This window comes from Cajanus cajan, chromosome 3 (assembly GCF_000230855.2).
Source record: "Cajanus cajan strain Asha chromosome 3, NIPB_CcT2T_4, whole genome shotgun sequence".
NCBI classification, from domain to species: domain Eukaryota; kingdom Viridiplantae; phylum Streptophyta; class Magnoliopsida; order Fabales; family Fabaceae; genus Cajanus; species Cajanus cajan.
In genome coordinates, this window is record NC_138519.1 from 68,616,526 (window position 1) to 68,636,054 (window position 19,529).

Sequence of the window (19,529 nt, forward strand, 5' to 3'; positions counted from 1 at the left end):
CAAATTTATATAAAATTTTGCATCGAGGATAAATTTAATAAATAAAACTTGAGTATTTTGTGGCCAAGTGGTCTTGCCAAAAATAAATTAATGAAGTTTTTTGTTTATATTGATTCCGACTCGTGCATGACAGTGAACATAGGAGGAATGGAGTAAATGCAGTTGCCATGTTGGAACGACAATCCACGAATAATCAATTATATTATAATTGTAACAATTTTGAAAAAAATTATAGAGATAATCTAAGGCTTAAAAATAAACACAATATATGAATTTATATAGGGTAAAATGTAATTTTAGTCTCTTATTTTTATTTTAGATTTCAGTTTGATATCTTAACTTTAAAATTTTTTAATTTAATCCTTTAATATCTCTGTTAAATCAAGCTAATTTTTCCATCAATATATCTAATTAATTTGGTTAATTTAGTGACATGTAACAAATTATGAGGATGCCACGATTTCTGAAACTAATACTGTTAGTATAAAAAAATTGATGGACGGACTAATTTGACTAATAAAAATAGTTTAAAGGATTAAAGTGAAACTTTTTAAAAATGAATGACCAAACCGAAACTTAAAATAAAAATAAAAGACCAAAATTCTATTTTAGTTATTTATATATAAATTTATACCAAGATCACAAAGTCCTTTTTGATTCTTGTTTTTAAGAATCACATTAATAATACTTGAAATATGAAAAAATATATATTACTCAAATCTCTTCTACTAAACTGATTTCAGTTTTTAAGATTGTTAGAGCATCTCCAATGGGAGTTGCTTAACCAATGGGAGTTGCTTATAAGCAACCCCATTGAAGATGCTCTTAGCAAAATATTAGGAGGAATATTTTGATTATGTTAGGAAGGATTTGATTATGTTAAATATCTTGATTATAGTTTTGTTTTTCTTTTTTAAGCTTAGTTTCACTTATATATATTTAGATGGTATCCTTGTTTATTGACATAAATTAGAATATATACAGTCTTAAATCCAATATTTCTAATGCCAACTAATATATCGAAGTTGAACCAGCACAAAGATAAGTATTATATAACATGAATATTTTTTGACCAGTATATATAAAATGAATATATGAATTAAGGTGTGTTTAAAACAATTTATATAATTTATAAATATGAACTGTTTCCACACCAAACAAAAAGCCTTTACAATAGAGACGACTAAAACTCAATTATTCATAAAACTATAGCGGCCCAGTTTTTGTGTTAGCGAAGATTCCATAGTCAATTATTACTTATCATGACACTGCATTACATTTTTTTTATCTTTTTCATATACCAAATATAACATCCAATTAACAAGAAGACACTAATTCATTTTTTAAAATTTACGCAATATCCTACTGTAGATAACTAGAGACTAATTTATAAGTATTGATTAAACATGATTTTAATACTAACAGAGAAATCGATAATAGACTAATAATTCCTTTTAACATATAAAAATCACGTCAACAAAGTGTTATTAATGGAACCATGCTCAAAGAATCCGGCTATAGATGAGGCTAATAAGTATTAAATTTATGAAACAAGATTGAAGCATGTGGAAGTATATATGATGGAAATTGAGTGTGCCCGTGACATGGTGCAGAGAGAGGAGTGTGACACAAAAGAACAATTCAATCCCAATAATGTAGTAACATATGATTCTCTCCCATAAAACAAGGTCATCAATTTCAAACCCCACAACCTCACACACGGAGCACCGTAACCAATATCGTAAAAATATATTAATCAAAGTTCACAAGCACCACCTCCATGTGAACCCACCACCATGGACAACTCTCTCTCTCCTATATAACTTCATTTCATACACACACACACAAGTGAACAAACAAAGTACGTTCTTATTATCCCTCTCATTCTGAGCTTTGGGACCTCAAAATAGATTATGGCTTTCAAAGTCAAAACCTTGCTTTTGCTCTCTTTCTTTAGCCTGGCTCTGCTTGTGTCCTTGCACCAAGCAAGAGCCACTAAGTCCTACAATGTGACTCGCTTTAAAGGAAGAAAGGAACTAAGTGGATGTAACTTGTTCATTGGAAGTTGGGTGATTGACCCTTCACATCCTCTTTATGAATCTTCAACCTGCCCCTTCATTGATGCTGAGTTTGATTGCCAAAAGTATGGGAGACCCGACAATCAGTATCTCAAATACTCTTGGAAGCCTGATTCATGTGCCTTGCCCAGGTAGTCTTTAGTGATCATCTTTATCAAACACATGCTTTATTATGATACAATATCTTCGATTTTTTAGATCAAACACTAATTATGTTCCTAGTATTATTTTTTTTTTATGGTATTGAGAGATTTCTTGTCGTTTTGACTCTAACTGATATATCTGGTAAACAACTTCACTTAATATCTTACAAATGTTATTGGAGGAAAGTGTTGTGAAGTTTCAGATTATCTATCTCAATTCTCTAAAAGACAACTTATATATGTGATTGACAATACCTTATTTAATATCAAGTAGTTTGGTTTAAGATAGAATTTAACAATGAACCAGAAGGTAGCATAGATCGAACATGAAATTATTGATGTTTGAAATTACAAACAATATGACAATATTGTGTTATTGTTTATTGTGAAACATGTTTTAATGAGTCTCTTTAAGAATTAACAAGAGTTTATTGTGCAATTAGTATAGTAATGGATGTGAGTGTAATTTTTGTGTGGAAGGTTGGATGGAGTGGATTTCTTGAACAGGTGGAGGGGTAAGAAGATAATGTTTGTGGGTGACTCGTTGAGTCTGAACATGTGGGAATCATTGTCCTGCATTCTTCACGCGTCGGTGCCAAATGCTGCCACCAGCTTTGTGAGGAGAGAAGCACTGTCTACTGTGACCTTCCAGGTTTGTTTTTCTTTTATTTTGTTCTCTTTGTCTCCTTTCGGATTTAATACACAAACCACTCCTAGATATACAACATTCTCCTATTGTTTGTTTCTCCATTCTATTATTAAATGTTTTTGTTAAACATCTTCACTGAGTGTAACATCTAGTCAGAGAAAGAGAAAATGCCACTTTACTGGTTAAAGAGAGAAGTGTGTATCTTAGGAAATAGGAAAATAATTGATGGACACTCAATAATAAAAAAAAGAGATAAAGAACCAAATATATATTTAATAGCTAATATGATATATCAGATAGAGGAATAATAATAAAATAAAAGTTATATAAAGTATAATACTGGTAAATTGTAACATAGATTTTGACAGGAAATATTAAGTGGGAGCCAAGTAAATTTATTAAGCTTTAATAAATAACCTTGTGTCTTTAAAAAATAAAATAAAAATCAAACAGTAATGAGTAAAGTGGACTAAAGTCTAGAAAGATAATCAGAAATTAAATTATATATATATAAGTAAAGCAGTGCCCTCTAAAAGAGAAAAAAGAAAAAAGAAGTCAGAGAAAACAACTCACTTAAATTGAATAATGATAATGTCATGCATAAAAGGAAAATTCAAAATGTGGGCTGGCAAAATACGAGTAATCATTTGATAAAATATAATTCTACGTAAAATGATGTATGCTTGAATAGATGTGGAAACAGTTAGAGTGTGTTGGATAAAGGAATTTTTTTTTTTAAAAAATAGAGTGAAGAAAAATAGATAAGAAAAATCGGTAAGAAATGGATTGAAAATTTAGGTGTTTGATTGAAGAAAAATATGTGATAAATAATATTATTTATGTTTAATAAAATAGAAAGAAATAAGTGAGAAATAAAGTATATAAAAAGTAGAAGAGAAAAATAAATAAATCGAGTAAAAATAAGTATAAAAAAAAAAGAAATAGAAAATAAAAAATATTTTTAAAATGATTATTTATTTTAATCAATTAAATAAAGATAATATAACTAAATAAATAATATTTTGAAATAAAATAAATAAATAATTCTAAAGTAAAATTAAATTAGATTAAAAATTATAAATTAAGTAAATAAATTTAAAGTATATATACAATTAATATAAAAAAATTAATCTTTCAATTGAATAAAAACTGTGTAATCAATTGAAACTTTCGAAAATAAACATAATTAAATAAAATTTTAATTAAATCGATTAAATGAAACATTTTTACAATCTTAGTATAGAAAAACAATTTAATCAATCAGAAATGGATACAAATTTCTGTGGTTTGAAACGAGCTTTAATTTTAACTTGTCATCAATTTGGTACCTCTTGTTCCTATTTCTTGGATGTTACTTTGGAACAAACACGGTGTTAATTTACGTATGATCAGATTAAGCCAGAAAACAGAGGTCCCAACTCCCAATCCTCAGTTCCTTTCTTGTTTTCCATTAAGATACACTTGACAGGCTGTGAGGTGCTTGCCAACCTGTGACTACAACTTGCAACTTCTCTTGCAATTATTCGCCTTCATTATTTCACACTTTTACTTTAATCAACATCGATCGCATAACATCTCATTTATTACATCATAATTAAACTTATTTATGCCAACTTAAAAATAAAACAAACTTGTGTGGACAAGTTACTATTTCGCACGTGAATATTTTATGCATTCACATTTCTTTTTTTGTAATGATTGTGTTGAGCCTCGTGAATACAAGTCCAACTTGTCTTGTTTTCTAAAAGAAATATGATTGAATTTGAAACTTAATCTCAACCACCCAAAATCTGATACTGCTGTGGTTGTTGGTAGGACTATGCACTAACCATAACACTCTATCGCACACCCTATTTGGTAGACATAAATCGAGAAGAAGCTGGGCGAGTGCTCACACTAGACTCCATACAAGCTGGTAATGCTTGGATTGGCATGGACATGTTGATCTTCAATTCCTGGCATTGGTGGACCCACACTGGAAATTCTCAAGGGTATTATGCTTTCTTGTACATTAACAATGCTAATTATATCTAGTACAAAGATTTGTTGGTATTCATTGTCTAGAATTAAAGTTTTACCTTGATAGCATAGAATATTATATTATAGATACTACAAGGTAAAATCTCAACGAATAACACCAACTATACTATGTTTTGACCTTATATGAACTATAGAAGTGAATGTATCTGTACATAACAGAAAAAGGTTGTGTTTTTGTTAGGATTTCTGATTAGCTTGGTTACCACTTCATTGGTTCATTCGTTTTATTTTATTCTCGAACTTGATGGTTGTCCATGTTTGCTATATTCAGATGGGATTACATAAGAGATGGTCCCAATCTGCTGAAGGACATGGACCGTTTTGAGGCCTTTTATAAAGGGATGACCACATGGGCTCGATGGGTTGATCAAAATGTTGACCCTACCAAAACTAAAGTTTTCTTTCAAGGCATTTCTCCTACTCATTATCAGTAAGTAATTCTTATTGACCCAATTCTTTACTGTTTGGATAAAGTTTAGAAGAGGTTTTTAAAAATTATTTTTCTACTAAAAATAAAGAGTTTTTTCTGGTAAAGAAATTCTCAAAAACTTTACTAAACTTGTATTTAAACAGACTCAGAATCAATAGCTAAAACTTTTAACATTTTCAAAATTGTCATTAACTGAAATGTATTTTATGATTCAGAGGTCAGGAGTGGAATCAGCCAAGAAAGAGTTGTAGTGGAGAACTTGAACCATTAGCTGGGTCAACATACCCAGCAGGTTTACCTCCTGCAGCAAACATAGTGAACAAAGTGTTAAAGAACATGAAGAATAAAGTTTATCTACTTGACATAACACTTCTCTCACAACTGCGAAAAGATGCACATCCTTCTGTCTATAGCGGGGAACATGCGGGTAATGACTGCAGTCACTGGTGCCTTCCAGGACTACCTGATACTTGGAACGAACTCCTAAATGCAGCTCTTATAATGTGAAATTGTGAACTTCTAGTGAAGGGTTGAATTCAATTGTATTATAGGACTCTTGAAGAATAGTTATAACAGAGCTCCAAAGCAAGTTAGTCAGGGATATCAAATTGTTACACATGTCATGAAAATGAAAATTTACTTTACAAGGGGATACTAATGTTTATTGGATGATAAATTGCGATTGAACTTTACCAACGATTGATTTGATGCACACTTCCTGTCTTTGTGAAGTGTTTAATAAATCTTATTTAGTGAAAGTGTTTTGTAATGTATAGTATAATAATTTAGTATGTTCGAGTCTTGAGTCGTGGATGGATAAAAAAAGTTTGCAACGAGAGACTCCATTACATATATACTGTCAAACTTTTCAACAGAAATTTGTTATCGATAAAGCTCTGAATACTCGACACTAATGACATGGTTAAAAAAAATTGAGAATATTTTGTTACCATCAGTTGTAAGTTGTGAAGCAGAGGATGGCAGAAACTTTACTGCAGGAATATGTTTCATCTTTGTGAGGGACCTTGGGAGATTGGTGATGGTGCCCCCATGTGAGTTCAGCAGTAATATTGAGGTTAGTCTCATGCTCGAGAATATTAGCCATTACTTTTGCATGCCAAATGGATTAGTTCTTATTGTTTATCAGGTACTTGATGCGTTTTATAATTACACACTTAAAGGACAAGTGTATCCTATAACTAAATTATTAATTGTAATATTATGATTTCGAAGAAATTTTATATATTCTATAAGCAAATTAATTAAGTGATTTGGATATGAGAATCGAAAGTTAAAAAAAAAAACTTGTAAAAAAAAATTGATTTTTAAATGATTAAAATAACTTATTGTCATGGTTTACATATGTCTTCGATCACTCTATTCTATCCCTGATTTAATTGAAAATTCTATAACATTATTAATTGTCAAAAATTTCCTCAATTGTCCACAATTATTGTTCATGAATTACAAATGTCTTTTATGAGATTGAATTAATTGTTCATGTAGGAACGTGTTTGGATAAAATTAATTCTATAACAACCTAAATCGAGTTAATTATTCAAATTCAATTAGGAATGTGTTTGGATAAATTCCTTTAAAAGTATTTTTAAGAGAAAAAAAATTTAATTTTTTTTAATTAGAACTAACTAATGTATAAATTAAAAATAAATTATTAGAAAAACTAATATAAGAAAGATTCTACAAATTAAAAGTTATATAATAAGCTAATTTTAACTTTTCATCCTTTTTACTAAAAATACTCTTAAAAGAAATTTATCTAACGTGCTCCAGTTAATGGCATATGAGTAAAGAAACTTAAACCACTAGATCGATCTAGTGTCTAATGAGAGAGTTAAAATAATATAGATTAAAAAGTGATATGACCATTGTAATTAGGGATGACAAAACGGGCTAGCTTGGTCCATTTTGGCTTGACTCATTAATGGCCTGTCAAAAATGGGTTGGATCCGGTCAATCTACCATTAAAAACGGGTTGAAAATATTAGTCTACTCTGCCTAAATGTAATCTAATAAACCGACAGACTAACCCACATTACATTAAAAAATATTAAAAAAAATGTAAAAAAGTTGTGGACGAGTTGGTGGGCTTAGCAGGATAAACTTTGGGCAGATGATAAACACACCTCCACTCTCGTATAAATACACCCCTTTTTAAAAAAAATATAAAATATCTAAATTACCCTTTTAAAAAAAATGAAATTCCTAAATTTACACCTCCCTTCCCCACACCCCCCTTCCCCGCACAGAACGGCACCAGAACGACACCAGAACAGGCCGTTCTACAAGTAGAACGGCCCGTTCTGATTGCAGAACGCTCCGTACTGCTTGTAGAATGCCCCATATTGCTTGCAGCACGGCCTGTTCTGCAAGCAGTACAGTCCGTTCTGCTTGTAGTACAGGCCGTTTTGCTTGCAGTACGGGCCGTACTGAAAGCAGTATAGGCCGTTCTGCTTGAAGAACGGGCCGTTCTGGGGCCTTTTTGTTGCAGTTCAGGCCACCACGTCACTTTTAAAATGGCTACCTTATGACTGATTTCAAAACTCCGATTTTAAAAGTCATTTTTGTACTAGTGTGTCTTTCCATAGAACAAGTAAGAGTCTTTCTCTTACAAGACCACCTGCTGACATTGCGCACCCCTCTTCTTTCTCTTTCTGGACTCCTCTTCTCTTTTTTTTCCCGCACCTCGCACACCCCTCTTCTTTCTCTTTCTGACACTCATCTTCTTCTTCTTCTTACTGTTACGGAAAGTTCTTTCCGGAATTATATAAAAATGTTCCGGAAAATACTTTCCATAATATTAAATTCTTATTCCGGAAAGTATTTTCCGGAAATGTTTTGTTACATAATTACGGAAAGTACTTTCCATAATATTAAAGTTACTATTACAAAAAGTTCTTTCCAGAATTATATGAACAATAATTTTACTATTCCGGAAAGTACTTTCCGGAATGCTAATGACGGTAAAAGTACTTTCCGGAATGCTAATGACTATAAAAGAACCTTTCTTATGCTGGTTATGGTGGGACTAGTCCTTTTTTTCTATTTAGAATGATTGTAAAAGTATATTGCTTAATGACAGGTTGATAGATTGAAATGAAATGATAGGTCCAATTCATCAATTTTTGACGGGCTAACAAACTGACCTGTAAGTCATGACCCATTTTTTTTTTTTGTAAAGATAAGAAAGATTACAAAGATGATTGCAATGAGGATTAAACCTAGGTCTTCATGCTTCTAATTACCCTAGTCCCTCCCCACTCAACAACTAGACTAACTCTAGTTGTCGGTCATAACCCATTTTGTCACACTCCTAATTGTAGAAGGATAAAAAAAATGTAAAGAAGGTTTGACAGGTAACAAATAAAGTCTCGCGATTCTGCGATAGGTGATTATTACAAACCAAACAGTGAACAAAACCGTATATAAGTTACAAAAGTACGTTCATGCCGAAACAAAAACAATGAAAGGAGAATACAGCTACGTATTAATTAAATACATAAAAGTTGAAATGCAAATACTTCTCATTGTAGCTTTACTGAAGCACCAACCCATACAAAGATTCCTGCAAATCATTTAATTACGACATATTCACCAACGTTAATTAATTAATGAAGTAAACTTATTTTCCAACTTACATTTGCATGATGTGTCCTTAGTTCTGATTTGAAGTAAAATTACCAAGATAATTAACTTTGTGTCACAATGAGTAAAATTTGGAAGTGAAAGTAATTACCATAATGAGGGAAACTATACGAAAAACCTAGTAACCAACATATACAGCAGCATTAACAACGTAGCAATCATCGTTCTTTTCAGCCATTTCTTCAGTTGAGCACACGAGTCCACCATCTACTACTTCAAAGTTCATAATTTGCCCACTGAAATTATATATATTTAAACAATGTTGTTGTATCTCAAATGGAAAATGAATTTGGAAAACATAAATATTATTTATATGAAGAGGTGCTTTTACTCACTATGGAAACACGGTCTTAACTTTATCCATATCCAAGTTTTGTTGTAGAGGATGAGGCACCCCAAGTTTGACATGTAATTTCATGTGATCAGATGTAACACCAGGGATGCTACCTGCACCAAATTTATTTTTGTTGGACTTCACATGTCCTTTCAATTCAATAGGAAATTAATGAATTACATCACAATTTTCTTTTTCTTTTCCCCTTCTCCCTTTGATTTTCTCTCTTTGATTTTCATTTGTATAAAATAATTATATTAAACAATTGTATAACTGGAAATTGCATCTCCATCACTTTTCTTTCCTTTATTTAAATAATAACTGTAATAAATGAGAATGAAATTGAAGACTTTTGAAAGTCAAAGAATAATGCTTTTTAATTCTAATCTGTTGATAGATATAAATATATGTTTTATTGGTTCCGTGTAAAGATCATGTAAAAGATTATATTGGAACAAAACATAAAAGATAATTAACTTCATTGATAAGAAAAAGAATTGAGTTAATTACGTTTTTTTATCTATACATTAATTGTACGATTTTAATACTTCAACTATCACAATTATATAATTTTAATTATTTAAATTAAATATATTATAGTTTTCATTCATTATTAAATAATATATATTTATTATCATTAAAATTATTAATATATATATAACTTAAATAAATAAAAATTTATATAATTTTAATGTTTGAGAGACTAAAATCATATAATTGTTATATATTTTAGAGCAAAAAATACTCAATTAAATATTAAAGAGTTAGAATTATACAAAATTGTGATAATTGAAAAAACTAAAAATTGTTTAATTAAAACCATCAGAATTACCTTTACGGAAAGCAGGAATTGAATTGGTAGCAATTGCATCTCTGCATGCTCTCATTGCAGCAGCTGTTATGTCCTGACTGTTAAGAACAACATAATTTGAATAAAATATTGTCAAGTGACCAAAAGAAAGAATGTTAGAATAGCTATCAAATAGGTGAGGCAAAAATAATATTAAAATTCATTACTATGCAGAGAGTGTAGAGCAGCAATTTTTACATAAAAAATAGGAATTAATTAAATTCTCATATTTATTTATATTTTATTAAAAATGATTAATTAGTAAGAAATTTTGGTGTGCACTTTTACTCAGTTAACTTGATGCCCTAGAAGAGTCAAATAATAAAACAGAATACCCATGAAGGTCATAGCCAACACCCATCTCAACGAACAAAAGCTTCATATCTTGTAATGAGTTTCCCTTTTGTCCACCTTCCATTAATTAGATCAGAGGTGATGTATATTTGTTCTACGACTGAAGAGTGATTTTGGTGATGAAACACAACTCTCTCAGAATTGTTGTTTATAGACTCAGAAACACAACTCTATTAGCAATGGATGAGACAGCTCATAGCTCCTCGTGTGTCTTTGTTGATGAGCCAAATCAACATATTAAAATGATACGTGTATCATAATCAAAGAATATGGTCAAATGTTGAACACGTAGTGATGAATTGGATAAATTCTAACTTGAATGATAATAAATAGATTTAAAATAAAATTTTTAATTTATTTATTTAAATATTTTTGTGAATGTATGTTTAATTCATTAATGTATGTTCAATTATCTCATTCTTCAAAAGTTGATTTTAGTTTATATATATAAAAACTTAATTTTTTTTCCTATACGTGTTTATTAAAAATTTTATGCAAATCAGACCTTAATTTTTTTTTACTATTAATCTTTTCTAATGTATTCTCTTTATCCCTAAAATAAATTTTAAAATTTTGTAAAATATTACTAGTTAATAATGATAGTATTATATTACAATTTAAACTAATTTTTATAATTTAAAATATATATTTATTATAATTTTTTTTTTAATTATATATAAAAATAAATATCTTTCTTTGATAGTTATCCTTGGATTATAAGAAGGTGCTTGCAGCTAAGAAGTGCTTCGTTCTGTATGCGCCACGTCATCATTAAAGTACGCCACGTGTATGAAAATGCAACACGTCATTGTATCACTTTCAGCTGGTGAGGAGGTTCATGGAATTGGATCTAAGTCCTTAAAACTAAGATTAAAATAAGTAATTTTAATTGTTGATAATATTTAGTATAATTATAATTTATCAGCTATATCTTAAGCAACATAAATTATTAATTTTCTTATTAATATATAATTTATATTTGACTTAAATATGTTTTTAGTCCCTCAAATTTAAGATAAATTTGTTTTTTGTCCTCAAACTTAAAATTGTTATTTTTAGTCTCTGTAATTTTCAAAAATCTTATTTTAGTCCCTTAGGTCACTAATAACATATTTGAAAGTGACTAATTAATACAGTTATACGCAATATCAACCGGATTTAATGTGATCTTTTCATTGATAGGGATACTAATAGATAGATTTTATGTAATAATTTTTTATAAATTTCTTAACAAAATTTGAATATAAGGACTTGTTGAGTGCATTTTTAGGCTTGTTTTGCACTCAACTTTTGGTACTCTTTTTGGGTAATTAGAGATAATATGTATGTTATTTCACTCTTTTTATTTAAATAATTAAGTTATATTATAAGAGTAGAGGAGTAGTAGCAATTTTAAGGAATTTCCTCATATTTTTGCAGAATTTTTGGCTAGGCAGAAATCCACAGCTATAGCTGTGGATCTGGAGCTCGAGCTGTGAAAATTTGGGGAAAAATTGTGAAGTTCCAGAGACTTGAAGCTATAGCTGTAGATCTGGAGCTCGAGCTGTGAATCTGGAGCTCGAGCTGTGAATCTGGGGCTCGAGCTGTGGAAATCTGGAAAGCTGAAGCTCGAGCTGTGAATCTGGGGCTCGAGCTGTGGAAATCTGGAAAGCTGAAGCTCGAGCTGTGAATCTGGAGCTCGAGCTGTGGAAGTCTGAAAAGGGTCCAGAAAGTTGGAGCTATAGCTGTGAATCTACAGCTGTAGCTGTGGAGATAAAAATCACTTTTCTGCCCCTATTTTAAAGCTGATATAAACAAAGGAAAAGAGAGAAACAGTGGGGTACAAAATTAAGGAAAGAAACAAGAAGCACATGAGCACTCAATTAAAAAGAGAGACAAGGAGCCTTAAATTAAGGAGAAACAAACAAGGAAAAAGGGGAAAATCATTAGTGGAAAAACCACTAATTGAACCAATAATGCAAAAACAGCTGTATATACATTGATTGGAGACTACAGCTCAAAAAAAACTAACTGATTGGGGGCTGCAGCTAGGGAGTCACGTAGGAGGAGTCCTGAACCTCTGTTTTTGATCTGCAACTTTGTACTCTCTTATGGAATTTGCTGCAGAATTTGTAATGGCCATGAGTGGCTAATTTCATTGAGGATTGGTTGGATGTAACTATTAACTCTTCTTCTTCTTAAATATATGCATTTTAATTTCATTATTTGTGTTTGATTCTTTCCTTAATGCTTATATCGGCTTGATCACCCGTTGTATGATTTTTGGTTTTTGAATCCAGTTGGAAAACGTTTTTGAAAACCCGAACTGAATCTTGCACCTAATCAATTCTTGTTCTAGGGATAGACTTGATTTGGTTAGTCACATTGTTCAAGTTCTTGGTCTTAATGCGAAGTGTTAAACTCAAAACATAGAGGAATCATGTTTTGAGCTTAATGACTTTAGGATTCAACCTTGAGGAATCTTGTTGGATTACTTAATGAACGTGGAAATAATGGAATTAGAATAGCATTTATTTTAAGAAGATATATGAGTTAGCAAGTGCTTCCGAACCAATCCTTGTTTCTTAATCATTGTCCTTATTACATTTGTTTTATTGTGTTGTTTTAATCTATTTTCATTCATCTGCAATTTGAACATCATTTTCTTATAAATCATTAGAGTAAGAATTACTAATCACTCAAATCCCTGAGGACGATCTTTAAATACTACTTCGAAACTTGGTTCACTTGCCAAATGATGTGTTTGCGATAAAACCATCAATCAAAAACACCATCAAGTTTCTGGCGCCGTTGCCGGGGATTTGGTGCTAATTAGTAATTTTTAATCTTGTGATTTTGCAATTGTGTAGATAATCCATTTTGTGAATAGCTACAATATAGAGATATCTGTCTTGTTGTGTTTTGTGGATTCACCTTCCTGTGCAGATTTCTTAAAAATTGTATGAGAGGAAAAACTCCAGCTGAAGAATTGCATTTTGACCCTGAAATTGAAAGAACAGCAAGGAGGAATAATAGCAGAACAAGAAGGCTGAGACAGTTAGAGAGAATCCTAGAACAACAACAGGATTTTCCAAGTTCTTCTACTTCATCAAATCAACCAATGGCTGAAGACGAAACAGGAAATAATAATGGTGGAAATGGACCAACTAGGCCTCCCAGAAGGACCCTAGGTGATTATGCACAACAACAGGGTCCTAGACATTTCTCTAGCATTGCAGCTCCAAACACTTCTAGAGCCATGGAGATGAAACCTGCCTTCCTTACCTTGGTTAGCTCACAACAATTTGCTGGCCTTGATCATGAAGACCCATACTCACACCTATCAAATTTCTATGAGTTATGTGGAACTATGGGAATTCCTAAGGCTGATGAGGAAGCTGTATATTTGAGGTTGTTTCCATTTTCTTTGACAGGAAAAGCTAAAGTTTGGTTACAATCTCACCCAAATCAAAGTTTGACAAGCTGGGGTGATGTGGAAAATAAGTTTGTGAACCGATTCTATCCTTCATCCAAGTATATTAAGGCCAAGTCAGAAATTACTACTTTCAGGCAAGGTGTAGATGAACCATTTTGTGAAGCCTGGGAGAGATTTAAGTCATTGCTCAGGAAATGTCCTAACCACGGGTTTGAAGATATAGCTCAACTGAATTTCTTTGTGAATGGAATCAAGCCTGAGGTGAAGATGTTATTAGATGCAGCAGCTGGTGGCACCATGATGACTGTGAGTCCAGAGGAAGCCACTCAAATCATAGAATCTCTGGCATCTTCTGATCACCAAGCAGAGCATGGGAGACATCAATCTCATAAAAGAGGAGTTCTCGATCTTAACACTAATGATGCAATTCTTGCTCAGAACAAACTGCTGTCTCAACAGATCGAAGCATTGACTAAGCAAATGGCCAAGATTCCGCAACAGCTTCATGCTATTGCTTCTTCTTCAACCCAACAAAAACCTTCTTTAAAATGTGATTTTTGTGGAGGAGATCATCCTAATGGTCACTGTTCAGAAATTCCAAATGAAGAAGAGGTCAACTATGTGGGGAACCAACAACAAGGAGGTAATTTTAATTCCCGTAATTATAACACTAACAATTATATGCAGGGAAATCAAGGTTGGAGAAGCAACAATAACAACCAAGGATATGGATGGAGGAATGAAGCTGGATCATCCAATAGGCCACCACCACAACAACAACAGCAACACCAGCCTGCTTATCCTTCTATGCATGAAAGAACCAGCAAGTTGGAGGATACTCTGAACCAGTTCATGCAGGTATCTATGAACAACCAGAAGAATACAGAGGCATCCATCAAGAACTTGGAGGTGCAGGTGGGTCAGCTAGCTAAACAATTAGCTGACATGTCTAAAGGCCCATTTTCAGCCAACACCAAGACCAACCCCAAGGAGTATTGCCAAGCCATAACAACAAGAAGTGGAAAGGTGGTAGGTGGTGATGTTGGGGTAAGTGAGAAAAATGAAAAGAAAGAAAATGTTGAATTGAGGGGGGTTGAGGAAGAGATTGAGAAGAATGAGGGAGAAAGCAATAAAAATGAGGGTGTAGATAGTGAGAAAATAAAAGAGAAGAATGAAGTTGAGAAGGAGAAAAATAAAAAGAAGGGCAAGGAAGTCATTTCCACTGTTCCTATTAAAGACTTACCTTACCCTCATGCCCCATCTAAGAAAGAGAAGGAAAGACAATTTGCAAGGTTTCTGGACATCATCAAGAAGCTCCAGATAAATATTCCCTTCACTGAAGCCATGGAACAAATGCCTACTTATGCTCGGTTCATGAAGGATCTCTTGACTAAGAAGAGAAGAATTCTTGAAGAAAAAACTGTGGAGCTTGAGGCTGGGTGTAGTGCCATCATACAAAAATCTTTGCCTCAAAAATCCAGAGATCCGGGTAGTTTCACTCTCCCTGTATCAATTGGTAATCTTTCAGTGGGTAAGGCACTATTAGATCTTGGAGCCAGTATCAATTTAATGCCATTATCTATGCTGAAGAAGATTGGAGATGTAGAGGTACGACCCACAAGGATGACCTTGCAATTGGCAGATAGATCCATCAAGCTTCCATATGGTATAGTGGAAGATATGATCGTGAAGGTTGATAAGTTCATGTTTCCAGTTGATTTTGTAGTGATGGACATGGAAGAAGATGTGGAGATTCCATTGATATTGGGCAGACCCTTCATGAAGACAGCTAGAGTTATCATAGACATGGATGATGGAAAGCTGAAGGTGAGAGTCCAAGATGAGGAAGTGAGTTTCAATGTATTTGAAACAACGAAGTTTCCAAAAGGCAACAAAGATTGCTTTAGAATTGATGTATTAGATGATGTGTACTTGGAAACTCAAAATGATTTCAAGAGCTCATTGCCACTAGAGAAGGCTTTGCCTATCTCTAATGAAGAATTGGAAAAGGTCATTGGTAAAGCTTGTCATCTTCCAGTGGGATTGGAACATAAAGCATTTTGGGCTTTGAAGGCCTTAAATTATGATTTGAAGGCAGCAGGGGAGAAAAGAAAGCTTCAATTGCATGAATGGGAAGAAAGGAGATTGAAAGCTTATGAGTCTTTTAAGTCCTACAAGCACAAAGCCAAGATATATCATGACAAGAAGATTCTGAATAGGAACTTCCAACCTGGCCAGCGGGTATTATTGTTCAATTCCAGGTTGAAACTCTTCCCTGAGAAGATCAAATCTAAGTGGTCAGGTCTTTTCTCAATTAAATCTGTCAAATCCTATGGAGCCATTGAACTTGAAGATCCTGCCTCTGGAAGGACTTGGTTAGTTAATGGTCAGAGGCTCAAGCATTATTTGGGTGGTGAGATTGAGAGATTCACCACCAGCACATATTTGAAGGAGCCATGAACAAACAGGGTTGTCAAGCTAAAGACATTAAATTAGCATGTTCTTGTTTTAATTGCTGTTTTAAATTCTCAGTTTAGCTTGAGTAGCAGGTAGTTAACAGTTTTTGGTCAAATAGTTGCTTAATTTTAGAATGAGTGTGCTTGATGATTTGCATGTTGTGGAATATGTTTAACATTTATGATTTAGTTTAAGTTGTGTTTACGTGTTGTGTGTTAAAATGTGGGATGTTAGTTTTTTTGTTTTATGTTGATGATGCATTAATTTGGGTGTTAGGTTTGTGATTATTTTGATAATGTAGAGTGTGGAGTGAAATATCTTTGTCCATAGGGAGATTTATTCCATGATGATTGTGGTGTTAAGATGGGTTGTGGCTGAGTTATATTATTGTTGATGATAATTAAGTACATGTTCAACTTAATGTCTAATGTGGAACAATAGTGAAATGCTTTGTGATGTTTGCAGTGTTGGTATAGTAGTTAACCTGAAAAAGAAATGGTAAAATGCTCAAGAAGAATGAACGTAGTGCTATTTAGAAGAGAAAAGCTTAGAATTTTAATTCTAAGACCCAGCGCTGCAGCTTTGATACCAACGCCTTAGCGCCAAGTCTCTGGATGCATCAATTAAGCTCAAAATTTCCAGCGCTGGAGCGCCAGGCTCCACAGCCAAAGCGCCAAGTCTCTGGAGCTCACCCTTGATCCCAAAATTTTAGCGCTCAAGCGCCACAATCTGCAGCTAAAGCGCCAAGTCTCTGTTTAAGCCAATTTGTATGTCAAAATTTTCAGCGCTGAAGCGCCAAATTTCACCGCTCAAGCGCCAGGCCTCTGGAGCTCATTTCTAAGTTTAAAATTCCACAGCTTGAGCGCCAGGCTCCACAGCCATGGCGCTAACTCTCTGGAGCTCACATTTGATCTCAAAATTTCACAGCTGCAGCGCCAAATTTTGCAGCTAAGGCGCTAACTCTCTGTTCTAGCATCAATTGCTTATGATAGTTCCAGCGCTCAAGCGTTGGCTTTTGCAGCTATGGCGCCAACTCTCTGGAGTTCTCTTTTGAACTCTCAAACCTCCACAGCTCAAGCGTCAAGAGGTACAGCTAGGGCGCTCAAACTTGGACCCCTTGTGATATGTTATAACTCAGCGCTCAAGCGCCAATTTCCACCGCCATAGCGCCAACTCTCTGTTGGTGTCTTTGTTCATGTTAAATTTCAGCGCTTAAGCGCCCAGCTCCAGCGCTATAGCGCCAACTCTCTGGAGTATTTGGAGAGGTCTTTCAACACAGCGCTCAAGCGCTGGATTCTACAGCTGAAGCGCCAAGTCTCTGGCGCCAATTCTGAAACTTTGGTACTTAAAATGCATGATAAATGAAACTTTATTAAGCATTTTGAGTCACTTCAAAACTGAATCCGTCTATCTCTACCTCTTCAGTTCTCTTTTCTCCCACACACGAAACCCTCCATCTCTTCACTATTCATCTTCCTCCTCACTTTCTCACTAGAAAGTTGCTAATTTGAAGTCTCAAGACTCCATTTTTCTTCAACCATTCCACCCAAAAACACTAAATCATCCATCTTTTGCTAAGATTCAAGATGGTTCGTTCAAAAGGGGCAGGTACAGGCAGAAGTTCTAAAGCTACTCATGAGATCTCAGCTGATAGAAAAAGAAAGAAAGTGGTCACTTCCTCACCAACTTCATCAGCCACCCCTTCTGAGGACGAAGAAGCACCACCCTCACCTCGGCCAACCAGAAAGTTCACTTTTCTGCCAAGCCGATTTCGCACCAGGCACAAGCAACAAAGATTTTTGGATCTAGAAGGCCGCCAGATTATAGCTGAACGTCCAGTGGTTGAAATGCTTCCTCTATTAGATTTCTCGCATGAATATCAAAGGAGGAAGTGGACCAAACTTGGTGAGCCAGAAGAAAAATATAATGAAAGCATCATCCGAGAGTTCTTTGCTAATGCCTTTCCTATCCGACCTGACTGCAAGGATAGAGTCTCATGGGTAAGAGGCAAAATCATTCCTTATGATCCAGTGGCCATTAACACCTACTTGGAAACTGAGTATACTATCCCAGAACAAGATGATTATAGGAAACTCATGAGGACAACTATGGATGAAGAAATGTCGACTTTGATGCTTGAGACTTTGAGCCTGCCTGGAAGCCAATACCAAACAGGCACCAAGAGCCAGCCCACACACATTCTTCGAGCTGATCTGAAATCACTTGTGCGGTTATGGCAAGCCTTCCTCTACAGCAATGTCGTCCCACTCACGCACACCTCTGACATAACCATCTCCAAGGCAAAGCTAATTTTTTGTATACTGTTGCAGAAGGATGTGGACATAGCAACTCTAATATCAGATGAAATTCACGCTATTGTCCTTTCTAAGCCTTCTAAATCTGGTGCTGTTAGACCCCTAGCTTTCCCTGGACTGATTACAGGTTTGTGCAAAGCTAAAGGAGTGGTGATTCCTCAGCCGCTGGTTCCAATTAGGAGGAAGATAGATCATTTGTTTGTCAATGCTCGTTGCTATAATCAACGAGAGTTTCCTCGGGCTTCTCGCAGATCACGCCCACCACCTACCCAAACCTCACCACCAGCTCCTTCACCTCCAGTTCAACCAATTGGATCCTTTGATTTATCTGACATGCAGGCTTGTATGATGCAACAATTTCAGCGCATGGAGGAGCAGCACCAGTTGGAAATAGCTCATCTCCGCCATGTCCAACTTCAACAAGCTGCCAATCATCGAGGGCAGGTGGCTTTGCATTCTTATTTTTACCACTACACTCAGAATCAGGCCAGTACCGGTGAAAGCTTATATCCTTGGCCTACACCGGAGCAATTTCAAGATGTTATTCTGTGGCCTGGGGACAGCCCTGTTTTTCCAGGAGGGGGTGATGCACAAGGCGAACAGGTGATGGACTCTGAAGGAGAAGATGAGGAAGGAGGAGATGATGGATCACTATCACCCACCTTTTGAGGCAGCTTAAATTAAAGTCATTTTAATTTCAGTTATTTAGTTTTCATTTCGTTTGGACTATTTTGCTGGTTTACTGGTTTTAGTGTTCTTGCTTGAACTTTTGGTGGTCATTACCTGTTTTGGTGGTTTATT

General features: G+C 34.0%; 2 protein-coding genes across 2 annotated transcripts; one reads left to right on the forward strand and one right to left on the reverse strand.

Moving 5' to 3' along the window:
- The first annotated feature begins 1,635 nt into the window (after positions 1-1,635).
- LOC109818590 (protein trichome birefringence-like 38) lies at positions 1,636-6,098 on the forward strand. The gene is made up of 5 exons (XM_020384107.3): positions 1,636-2,209; positions 2,702-2,873; positions 4,686-4,861; positions 5,182-5,340; positions 5,556-6,098. Exons 1-5 carry the CDS (start codon positions 1,914-1,916, stop codon positions 5,845-5,847), a joined length of 1,095 nt encoding a protein of 364 aa, XP_020239696.1. The 5' UTR covers positions 1,636-1,913; the 3' UTR covers positions 5,848-6,098.
- A 2,617-nt stretch (positions 6,099-8,715) lies between these two features.
- On the reverse strand, positions 8,716-10,731 carry LOC109818591 (uncharacterized). Its single transcript, XM_020384109.2, has 5 exons — positions 10,523-10,731; positions 10,170-10,246; positions 9,339-9,450; positions 9,095-9,239; positions 8,716-8,923 (listed from the first exon to the last, which is right to left on the reverse strand). The coding sequence occupies exons 1-4, from the start codon at positions 10,603-10,605 to the stop codon at positions 9,122-9,124; spliced, it is 390 nt and encodes a 129-aa protein (XP_020239698.1). The 5' UTR covers positions 10,606-10,731; the 3' UTR covers positions 8,716-8,923; positions 9,095-9,121.
- Positions 10,732-19,529: the final 8,798 nt, after the last annotated feature.